Consider the following 12,500-nt stretch of genomic DNA (forward strand, 5'->3'; position numbering starts at 1 on the left):
TGTTTAATTTTGTTTTAAATTTGAAAATTGCTCATCGCATGTAATATCATGGCTTGGTTTATTAGAGATAACGACTATCCAAATCTATTGCAAAACTGTGTATTGCTGCACAATGCATAGAATAATAAACACATTGGGAATTTATTGCACCACTGTATACCTCACATAGCTCTACTGTAAAGCTCTGGTAGATTGTGTTCATAATTTATCATGGGTGCATTGTTCCCAAACAGCAACAACAGGAGGAATAAACCAGAAGACTAAGAGCTTTGTTTGTTTAGTCCTGTTGAACTCCATTTAGTCAAATGCATCACACATCTGGTGTAGATTAATAGCAGCAAAACACTGGACAATTAAAATGCACCCCGGCAGTGCAAGTTCTCAATAGCCTGATATTTGCTCACATGTGAGAGGCTTTATTTTACAACAGCCCCCCCCCCTCTGAGTCTCCAGCCACAGAGCCTGACTTACAGCACGACTATTACACACCCAGGGACCCATCAACAAGCATTCGGTTACTGAAAATGCCATAGAATGAACAAGCCAAGTTTCATATGCTGATGTGCACATACGCAAGCACACAAACATACACAGGAAAGCGCACACACACACACACACACACGTGCAGTTTCCTCTTATACTCACAGTCACCTAAGGCTACATTAATCCAGGCAGGATTGCATGAGAACACGGAAAAGGAGGAAGCTGTGACTAACCCATCTGATGATAACTTTTTACAGTAAGAGGCTATAAACCCCCCCCCCCCCCCCCCCCCACACACACACACACACACACACACACAAGTGATGGTGTTGCTACTGTTTTCAGACATGCAGGATGCAAATAGCAGACTTCCAAGTCACTGTGCCTTCCTGTGGTTTGAGATATATGAATAGGCATCCAAGATTGGGCATTATGAGGTTTGTGCGTGTGCCTGGATGGTTGAGTCTGAGTTGCCTGCGTGAGAGAGTTGAGTGTATACTGTATTTGAGTGTGTAAGTGAGGAACTACACTGCGCCAGCTCAGCACAGGCCAACCAAGCAGCCCCAAAGCCCTGGAAGCTGTGGTTTGGTGAAGGGGAAATGCTTTAATTCACTGTGGCTGAGGGCTAATGGTGCGACGGACCATTGGGACCATATTAAATAATTATTAAAACAGGAGTATGCATATGTGTGTGTGTGTGTGTGTGTGAGAGAGAGAGAAAGAGAAGAGCGAGAGAGAGAGAGAGAGAGAGAAGTGTTTTAATGGTGAATTAGAAATCTCCATCAATCACTTAAACCGCTAACTGTGACACTAAAAATAATCTTTTACAGGTGTTGCTAAGTATTACTTTAAAGTATAACTTTCTCTATCCTTTGCTGTTGACAGAGCAGAATGCCACCTTGAGACGGAGAGACTGAGAGCGTGTGTGTTGTGTTAACTTGTTGGCGTGTTATCGTTGCATGTCCGGCACACACCCATTGCTGGGGTGACCCGTGTTGCGTGTAGCAGTGTACATTCTGAATGTATGCTGTAAGCCATTTACACAGCTGGGCTTTTAAAGTGAGGTGACTCAGTGAGAAGACGTCCCTGGCCTGGGGTCTGTCCCAGAGCCCACACCCTCCCTGGCTGGCTACACCGGACTCGGCAGCGCTCACGCATGCTGACATGACATGCTGAAGTGTATCAGCTCCCCTGAGTGGCAATCAGGCACACGTTTAAAAAACGTATAAAAAAAAGCGATAAAGTGGCTCGATAAAGCGATAGAGTCATTTTCACTGTACAGAGAAAGCATATGCCTGTCTAGTCAGTTATGGGTAATTTAGAGCCAAAACTTCAGACATTTGATTACTGAGAAAGATGAAGGTGTACCCAAACTGAACAGCAGAGTAAATATTGGAGCAAGGACAAAGCTATGAAAAGCATTCAACAGCTTTCCTCCTACCTCCTATTCAGGTCTGTCATGAATAAAGGTCATTTGAAGCTGTATGCCCTCAGCCATTTACTCTTCCTCTCCTCTCTCTCTATCTCTCTATTTTTTATCTCTCACACACACTTTGAAAGACCTATGGTGAAATCAGACACTGTCTAGTCATAATATTTAGCCTTAAATCTAAAATCCAAACCAGCCCATGAAAACAGGCCTCTCAGGAGGCAGTCCCCATCTTACTAAGCCTGACTGATGTACCTTGGCATGGGAGTTGACAAACTAACTTTTAAGGGTCATTTAAAAAAAAAGGTCTCAGAGAACTTGAATTAGAAAAGAAATCCACAATGAACAAATGGGATTTGAAAGGCAATAGTCAATAGTAGTTGATAGCTATCACTTACTCTCTCTCTCTCTCTCTCTCTCTCTCTCTCTCTCTCTCTGTCTCACTCTCTCTCTCTCATGTGAAGGGCAATGAATCAACATATTATCCACTGTATTGAATCAAGCCTGGCTCATATTTGATGCTATCACATGAGACTGAGGGAGAACCTTAACAATGAACCCTATTGACAGACGCAACACGTGGCAGATGGCACTGACAATGCAAAGACAAACGCCCACTTTATGTCCAGATGAGTGACACAGATAATTTGATATATGGTAACGCGGTCACAATGTACCATGAGGGAAAGTCGACCTGGGGAGAGGGAAAATGGCCTCAGTATAATTACATTAGCCATCAGACTTCAGCTCAGAGAAGGTTGAGTGAAAGTGATTCTTGACAGGAATGGCAGTGCGACTTTCGCTGAAGCCTCATGTTGTATCACAGAGAAGTCTCAGATGACATAACACAGCTTTCTTTCCATGATCCTTTTATATGTCTAAATCGAAATGTTCTCCCTAGCTGACGTGACCCATGTTTGTTTTGATATGCTGTCTGCTGTAAGCATCATCCTTGCAAAAGAAACTGACCAAGTCCAGACTGTCTCTTGTCTTTCTTTCTCTCTCGCTCTCTCACTCTCTCACACACGCTCCATTCTTCCTTGCCAGCTTGCTGCAGCCTTGGTCGCAGTGAAGAGAGAGGCCCTTGACTTTGCGAGTCTCTGTGGTCAAATCCATCTGTGTCACAGCCTGTCAAAAATAGTCACAATGCAGCAGCTCCCACAGTAATTACACAGTGCAGTGGAGGAACCAGTGTCACCTCCCTCTCTCCTGCCAGGACACTCCAACAATGATCTTTCCAGGATTGAATCTAAACTTTCAGCTCCCTACAGACGACTCCTCTTTCACTTGGACTCTGTTGGTTTGCAAACATTTAACTCTGACTACTCAGAGATTCATTCATTATGGCCCAAGCTGATAGCCTCCTACTGTCTTGTGCCAAATTATGGCAAAGGTTTATCAGCTCAAATAAAACACAACAACTCCACTGGGGCAACAGAACTGGGGCAATTGCTGTGACTGCATAATTTGTTGAGCAAATTGAGTTATGACAGTGTGTTTATCTTTCCATAAATCTGACACCGCCTGCTAATGTTGTGATTATTTGCACTACAGCCCCGGATTGTTGCTGACAGTGATAGTATAGACTAAGACTGTATGATTTCAATAAGAAAAACTGATTAGATAAGAGAAGTGGTGTTGAAACAACCAGGGCACAACATTTCAACAGCCAACAACTGAGAAAGAGGTCTAATGAGAAGTATACCTGAAAAGAAAACGACACATTGTGCAGGCAATTAAAACTAAAGTCTGACCAAACTACATTTTGATCATTGATTGTCATTATTTTGTGGTCTGAGTGCCTATAGGTGGGGATGCTTCCAGATCAGAGTGAGAGGAGGACCCAGTGCACTTTGAACCTATTCTGTTGTTGACTTACTCATTCTTTAGATAACACATGGTTGACATATTAGCTGCCGCCTGGTCCATCATCCACAGCTTGAGCACCTGAACATTAGCTTGTTGCACAGCTGTTTAACAGAGAGGGACACTGGAATGTGACACTCCTGGGTATTAGCTGGATAACAGCACCCAGTTTATGTAAACATGGTTATTGTGCTCCCCTCTTGCGTGTGCATGCAATGTAGAGGTGCACCACTCAAGAAGATAAATGTGCTGCTGCTTTAGGTGAAGCAACATTCACAAGATAAAGTGACATCACACTAATTCTCTTATCAGCTTTGACAAAGAGATGTCTTTTGACTGGAGTCCCCATGATGGGTCCTAGAGACAGTGGTATGCAATATCTGATTAATTTCCCCTGCTAATGAATTGGATCACTTGAAAACAGCCACAGAAACTACAAACCACAAATGTGTGAAAACATGAAGTGCATCCTTAATGAAAGCCACTATAATACTCCTATTCTCTATTGACTTCTGTTGTGTCTGTGGTTGCCAGTAGTTATATTATTGTGACCTTATCAGACTTTATGGTATCATTTATCATATGGTGTAATTGCAATTTCCTCATAATATTCCTATCGGGGCTCAGTGTCTGTGGTACACAATAGTGACTTTAGTGACCTTATCTCTTTTGGTATCACTATAATATCCCTGTAATATTCCTATAGGGACTTGTTTTGCTGTGATATTTGCATAGTATTCTTCTAAAATGTATTTTCGGATTACAATAGTTTCTTGTTCGTAAGGGGCGACAGAATAACAAAGCCTACCTAAATTGACAAAGCTCATGACCATATCTGCATCGTTCAAGAAGTTGTTGTCCTGCAGGCTGGCTATCGGGGGCCCCTGGGTGGTGAAGACGGGCTTGTAGGGGTAGGAGTATCTGTCCTCGTCCCCCTCTGTGGACATGGCATTGTACAGGTCCAACATGAACATCGGGGCAGCGTTGTGCTTTCCGTGGAGGTGGGGTCGCGGCCGGTGCGGCAGCCCGAGGATCGACAGGATCTCCCGCTGCATCTCCCTTCGCTCCTGGCTCTTCAGCCGACGGTGGATGAAACTGGAATGGACCTCGTTGTCCAAAGTAAAGTTCGTAAAGACGGTATCCGCCAGGACGCAGTAGCCCCATACCAGGAGCAACGCAGGAGCGCGTCTATCCAAAACTGGTGCCATGGTAAACGCCGTGCGTAATTGCGCCCAAATCTCTTCGCCGAAACTTTGGAAAATGGATATTGAACTTTTAGCAACTGGTGTGTTCAATATCCAAAATCAGTGACGGACCCTCATGTTGAGGGAAGTGCCCCCGAATGAAGCATCAATTTACCTCGAATGTCCTTTTATTGGTATCTGAGTGGATTTCGGTCGCGGACCTCTGTCCACATCCACAAGCTCCAGCCAACAGCTACGAACAGTCGAGTGCAGCCCGCAACTGCTGTCGGGAGGCTGCGAGGAGACGCGTTTCACTGGGAGCGAAACTAACAAGTTATGAGGAGGCGCGATGTGTGCTGGGAGGAGCAGGAGAGAGAGAGACAGAGAGAGAGAGAGAGAGAGGGGGGGGGGGGGGAGTGCTTGTGAAGGAGATAGTGTGCGTGTGTGTGTGTGTGTGCATGAGAGAGAGAGAGAAAGTGTGAGTTTGTCTCATGGAGAGAGCTAAGTTGGCCTTTGTTACCAGTTGGAGAAGAGCTTGAGGCTAGATGTGCAAATACAAACGGGATTATGACAGGATTTGTATCATGACACTGCCGTTTATAAGAAAGCACACTTTCTGCTTTTTGCTATTCATTTCTCACAATTCATATGTCCAGGTGCAGTGCCGTCTATATACCTGTATGGCTTGTGTGGATTCAATGACAGATGTGCCGACTGTGGCGATAGTCCTTTCAGTGCTAGTTTGCTTATGGAAAATAACAGGCTGTTCATATCATAGGGCAATTATTTGCCTCTGTGTGGGTGAATACTTGAATACTAAGGGAGAGGTTGCAACATGCAGTAACAATGTTGCCACTATAATAGTTTCCCAGTGATCTGCAGGTGCACTCAGAGTACCTTTGTCTTTGGCTGTCAAATGTAAAGTCAGTTGTCATTTGCTGTCAAAGAGGCAGTATTGCAGCATCTATAAACAAATGCCCCTCCACTCTGCAATTGTCAAGATATCCATGTTCTGTGCGTGTGAGTTCTGAGAGCCTCCAGCTTCCTGTCCCGGGCGTTGGAGCAGGAAGTTTGTGACAAAGGCAGCGGTGCACAGACAGAGAGCAGGCTGGGAAGGAGGGGTGCAGATGTTTGGCAGCTGCTTCATCCCTCCATCTGCCCCCCTGGCCCCAGCACCTCTTAAACACCACACTTTAATGGAACGCTCCTGACCCTCTTGTGCGCTCTGCTCTCACTGACACAGGCGGAGCGATTTCAGATGGCCCTTCCACCGTTAATGACTGCTTTATGTAGAGAGAGAGAGCTCCTCCTCACTGAGGAACAGTAAGACTTTTTAGCTTCACAGAGAGACCAGGTTTAAAGGCTCTGTAGAAGAGATGTTTTAGGACTACAGCTTGCAAGGTGATTTTATGACAAAGCGAGACTTCAATGGCACAGCAAGAGAGGTTGCCAGGCGGCTCGAGATCCTGAGCCGTGATTGCAAGCAGAGGAAGGGAGGGCAGGAGGCAGAGCATGTCTTGGGGTCTCCCAGGCTAAGCTCACCTCCCTGCCCATTTAATGTTACTGTTCTTGTCTTCAAAGGAGTTCCACTCCCCTTTTTCCAATGACAATTCGATGTGGTTTGCCTGAAAGCCTACGTAGCCTGCCACTACTCATTCTGTATATCTAACAGATACTCTATTGCTTTTAAATGGCCTTTCAGCAGTAGCCTGTAACATATAAACACTGCTATCCGGTGCCTCAGATAGAATCAGCTAATGGCCGCAGGTGTTTACATTACAGCAGTTTCCGACAGAGGACATAAAAGGGTCTTGGTTTCAGTTATAACCATACATCTCTCTTTCTCTCTCTCTCCCTCTCTCTCTCACTCTTGTTCTCTTGCTCCTCTTGCTGTAGGGCTTCAGAAGTCTAAGCCCCCGTTGCTCCTCCATCAACCCCCCAGCCCTTGGCTCAGTTGGTGCCCAGAGAGGGGCTGACAATCCGGGGCAGGACAATAGGAACAGACCCCCCTTTGTTTGGGCCTCCATGGCCCTGGTGACAGTCACAGTAAACACTGGGCACAGGCTGAGGCCAGGCTGGGTGAGCTGCACTGAGGGGCCTTTGACCAGGGGAACTAAAGCAGAACAAACAGTGTTTGAACCTTCCGTCTGCATCTACTACCTCTCTCTCTCTCTCTCTCTCTCTCTCTCTCTCTCTCTCTCTCTCGCTCCCTCTCTCTCTCTCTCTCTCTCTCTCTCTCTCTCTCTCTCTCTCGCTCCCTCTCTCCCTCCCTCTCTCTCTCCCTCTCTCTCTCACACACATATTTATAGAACATTAAACACATTTTCGGGCAATTATCTCACACAAAACCTAACATTTTGGCCAATGTACACACACAACCACTCCAACACACAAACACGCTCAGATAAACAGTAACACAGGCTCTACACCACCTGCACCATTACACAATGCACATTGGGCGGTAAGCTATTAAAATAAAATAAGGCAATAGTAATGCCTGCCTGGCCATTAACAGAATCAGGTGCATGAAATTTGCTGTGGGTGGGAGAGAGTGGACACACATCTGCCAGCTGGGCCGATCCTGACTGAGTAGAACAAACAAGGGTGGAAGTTTGCTACTTGCTATACTCTATTTCTCTGTTAAGGTGGGTTTTACTCTTAAATTTTGTTCAGCTCAAACTCACCCTTTGCCCCCAAGCATTTGGAGTGCACACACACTCACATACACACACACCCTACTCTGATCTTAGTCTGCCTGCACAAATACACACCTCCCCACTCCTACAGGTTGGAGCATGACACCAGGCTCCAGAGAAGACCACACAGCAGTGCAGTGAAGCACCCCAGGAAACTCTCTCACACCCCCACCAACACAACGAAAGATTCACACCCTCCATCCGCACGTAGGATTACATATCTCCCTTTCTCTTCCTTTTTTTTCTCCACGGTAAATGTTAGTGCTCTTTCCATCCGCCTGGTTATCTCTATTTAAGAGCTCAAAGCAGGGGGTCAGAGGTCAGATTAATATTTATTTCATGTGTTGCCTCGGAGAGCAGCGGGCAGCACTCCTTTGAAGGCTTGCGGATGCAGGGGAAGGAGGGAGGGAGGGGGGCGATGTCTAGCCAAGCAGGGCCACAGAGGGTACAGTAAAACCTTTTTTCAGGGTAAACTGACCCTCAAATGAAGCAGTTCGGGGTCGGGGTGCAAGGACAGGAGAGGGTGGAGGCAAAATTTTTTTTCTCTCCCCCCTCCTGTCTGCCTGCCCCATCCGCCCGTGTCTACATTTTCGGCATAGCCCCACTGTGCGCGCTGCACAGCCCAGCGGCCTGTTAAAACAGCCTAACCAGGTGGGGCTGAGCGATTGCAAATGTTCCCCTTCTGGTGTCTGACACTTCCAGGGGCCTCATGAACATATGAGACACAGCTGTGAGACAGGCAGAAGAAAGGAGAGGGGGTGGGTATAAAACAGCTTCAAAATTGTTCCCTTTGTATATCCCGTTCTCTGCAGAGTTTCCACACTCGGAGCTCGGCGTTACTATAACAAAACGAGAGCGTCACGACAAGCTCACGTGTCCGAGAGACACGCGCTGATTTTTCTGCTGAGGAATACATGATCGCCTTATTTGAAAGGCCGCACCTGCGTTTCTCCTTTCTGTCACTCAGTGCCTACTTTCGCCTGTATCCTGCATATCCTCTCACCCCCTGTGTCTGTCTGCAGCAGGATGTGGCGCTCAGGAACACCAGAGTAGCTCGGGTCTGATTCATAGCTCTCAGCGGCCCAGCCAGACCCTGATCAGTTATGTTCGGTGTCGCTGACAGCCAGAGATACCGCTTTACTTAAGCTTCCCATAATGCCCGGCTGAGTAAGGCTTATCCGCTGCAGGATGTTATCACTCACTTACTCTGCCGCTCGTGTCATCGGCACAGAGGACAGGCTTGACACTGAGCTGCTCCCTTCACCCAGCCACATACTTATCAGCATCCATTATTGAGGTGTGAGGGCCTGATAAAGGTCCAGCCAGCTCCACACAGCTCTAGGCAGAGGCCCCATTTAGATCCTTGTCTCTGCAGTGAGAGGCCTTGCCCCTTTGACTCTTGCTCTCATCACTCCGTAAGGCTGTGCTCGTCTGTCAATCAGAGGGAACCCTGGGTGATCAGTCAGCTCCTCTTTAAGAGATGCTGGTCTGAGGAGCCATTAGAGAGGAGGCAGCACAGCCAGACTGGCCCGGGCCAAAAGCTGATGAGAAACAGAGGAGCAGGAGAGCCCGAGGTAGGAAGGTAGGAGTAGGGGGGGGGGGGGGCAGAGGAGCGGGAGGTGGATGTGCTGAACTATGTGGATGGTGGATTGTGAAGGGAGGGCAGCTCTGTTTTCTATTTGTGAGGATTAGGTTGACAGATCTGTATTTAGTTTCTTTGGGCCTCAAGCTGCAGCTAATCCCCCTCACCTGCAGTGGGTGCCCCCCTTCTCTTTCCTCTGACCCTGCGGCCCCCCTCTACCCTCTCTACTTCCCCCATGTTTCCCCCCTCTTGCCCAGCACAAACACTCGTCCCGAGACAAGCACATGACTCGTTGCACTCTGTCTCCTCAGGTTAGGGCCTCACACTCGACACAAATCTCTCCCAGGCCAAGGAAACAGCAGGGGTCTCAGCCTTTCTGGGACAGAAGAAAAAGGACCCCCACATCTTGCGGTCTTCCACAGATTATGATTTTTTTCAGCTTGGGTGAGGGGTTGTCCCTCATCACTTAGAGATAGCAATTACTCAGCAATTAAGAGCCATTACTACGGAAGCAGCTTGTCAAAGCCACTCAGGGGAAAGGGGGACCTTTGGTAAAGCTGCACATTAGGAAATATTCAGGGTCAGGTCAGGGGCACAGACCTCTTCTCTTTAGATCCTGGCTCCCACACACTCTGAACAGGCCTTCAGCACACTGTGAAAGAAAGACCGCAGTGCCTCCACAAACACACACAGCATGCCTGCCGGCAATTCTTGAAGGTGGGGACTCTGCATGACCTAATAGTTATAGAATCTAAACTGGTTTCTCTGTCGGTAACAACAGAGTGACATGATAAAAGAGGAATACAGAAGAAAGGGGGAGGACAGAGAGATCAACTATTACACGGTGAAGGGGGTGATTACGAATTAAAGAAGTAAGCTGGGTTCCTCAAGGGGTCATACTTACTTAATGACATCTTTTTATGTTTGGAGCAGGAGATTAGCTTTAATCACTCTAGCTGATTGAGTGAAGGGAACCACATATGACAGCATATGTGAAACAATGAATGAGCAACATTTATAGCATCTCACAGAGCTCTAGAAACAGATATGAATTTAGTTTCTTTGGGCCTCAAACTGCAGCTAATTCCGCCCCTCCAAACATACACACACCTTTGGACAAGTAGCAGCAAGCTCATGTAAGGGTCTCATTACAGAGTGCCACTGAGGGTGCTAATGGGGATTTTGTCTAAACACCACGGGACTAGACCTACTACCTTACGCCAATGAGGTGCTAACTGGCCCACACACACGCCTGGATCTTATTAATGGACGTAGCTTGCAAATGTGCACTGACCTTTAGCTTGAGGAGGCAGGCTGTTAGCCTGTTGCAGTTTTTAGTCTTTAGTTTTAGTTTCACATCTCCAGGCTGCTCCGTGCCTGTCGGGGCATCAATACTTGTAGGTTGTTTGGTCTGGTATGTCTGGGTCCTCAGCTATGAATAGGCAATCTGATCCTACAAATACAGAGAGGAGAACCAAAGAAACAGCTTTGACATGTAAAATTAAGCTTTAAGTCACAAGAGGTAGGCACAATGCAAAGCAGATTTGAGTGGCTTAATGCTTTCATAGAACTGTGGTAAAAATGTTCAATAATAATAATGATAATATGGTTCTTTAACAGTCGCTAAAAATCATGTTTGCTAAGCAACAAATATTCACCAGTGAGCTGTGATTTATGCATTAATAAATGAATTGTTATACAGTCACAGGTGTGTGTTTATGCACCTATGTATCTATCTGGGTGTATGAAATGAAATGCGCAAAAGATGCCAATTAATATGGACTGGGTTGACCAATTTAACAACCTATATATGTGAGATTGTAGAAATAACCATGTTCTATAGCAAACTCATTCACATTACACATATTATCCCAAGCCTGATTACCCAGACTGCAGGGAATCCCCACATCACACATTCACTGTATGAATCAGTATTTCTGAATGGATGACTAAAGGTGGATGGGTAGCCATTATGACACTATAAAATGCACCTCATATTTGTTAGTCCTGATATGACAATTCTGCATAATAACTTGATTATTATTCATACAAATCAGTCAAATGTAGAATTTCACTATGTGAATCAGCATTTGATGACGGATTTGATGATACATTTTGTATTTTGTATTTTTTGTATTTTCTATACTTTATTATCACCGTGGGGAAATTTGTCCTCTGCATTTGACCCATCCTATATACACACTAGGAGCAGTGGGCAGCCGCAGTACAGCGCCCGGGGACCAACTCCAGTTCTTTTGCCAGTGCCTTGGTCAGGGGCACTGACAGGAGTATTAACCCTAACATACATGGTGGGAGGAAACCGGAGCACCCAGCGGAAACCCACACAAACACGGGGAGAACATGCAAACTCCACACAGAAAGGACCTGGGACGGACCAGGGTTCGAACTCAGGACCTTCTTGCTGTGAGGCAACAGTGCTAACCACCATGCTGTGATTGTATGGTGATTGTATGTGTCTTAATAATGTAAAGCATGCGGGCAACCATGTGCTGATTAGTTCCTCCTTTCTGGTTCAAGTTGTGCTAATCAGTGAAATCACCTGTAGCCTTTGGTTGGTATGAAAACCTGCAGACACATCAATAAAAAAAACAAAAACCAAACCAAACCCAAAACCACACCTCAATAACTTCCTGATTATTACTGGCTTCTGTACAATAAAATAACTAACTACAGTATATCAAGCCAAAAGGTTATTGGCTCGATGTGCAGAGAAGTTATTAATGTGTAATTGTCATATCTGGTCTATATAACACATATCAGATGCATTTGATCTGTCATATTGGATACACCCATCCACCTGAACTCATCTATTCAGAAACACTGATTCATGCACATGTTAATAATCAATAGGTTATTGATTTATTTGTTGTATCTTATCGGGGCTGTATAGCAAATCAGTATATCAAAGCGACTTAGATTTTTGCATGCTTTAATTTGTCTAGGTAGATGGCTCATTGAATGGGCAGAGTTCGAGGGTGTGTTTGATTTTCAGCAATTGGGTTGGTCAGTGGATGGGGATTCCCTGGCAATTTAGATTGGGATAATTTATGTGATGATGTGAATAAAGTTGCCATTGAATAGGGCTACACCCTAAGCAATATAACGATAGGTTGTTAAATTGACCAACCCAGTCGATGTCAATAGGTATCTTTTGTACGGTTTTTTTTTTTTTTTTTTTTTTTAACATTAATGAGATGCACACAGATAGATGGGGTGTTTTATCAGCTATTTTACAACGG

The 12,500-nt window shown here is 45.7% G+C and overlaps 1 protein-coding gene across 2 annotated transcripts in view; it reads right to left on the bottom strand.

The window, feature by feature from the left end:
• The window catches only part of bmp7b (bone morphogenetic protein 7b), a 21,315-nt gene extending 16,039 nt beyond the window's left edge, over positions 1–5,276 (bottom strand). For both annotated transcript variants that reach the window (XM_071544929.1, XM_071544928.1), the window contains exon 1: positions 4,587–5,276. In XM_071544929.1, coding sequence (XP_071401030.1) covers positions 4,587–4,986 — 400 coding nt within the window. In that variant the 5' untranslated portion in view covers positions 4,987–5,276. The remainder of the gene's footprint in view (positions 1–4,586) is intronic.
• Positions 5,277–12,500: the final 7,224 nt, after the last annotated feature.

Source organism: Centroberyx affinis, unplaced genomic scaffold (assembly GCF_046629955.1).
Source record: "Centroberyx affinis isolate AG114_WGS23_722 - 3 ecotype Tasmania unplaced genomic scaffold, CSIRO-AGI_Caff_v1 ptg004734l_1, whole genome shotgun sequence".
In the NCBI taxonomy this organism is placed as follows: domain Eukaryota; kingdom Metazoa; phylum Chordata; class Actinopteri; order Beryciformes; family Berycidae; genus Centroberyx; species Centroberyx affinis.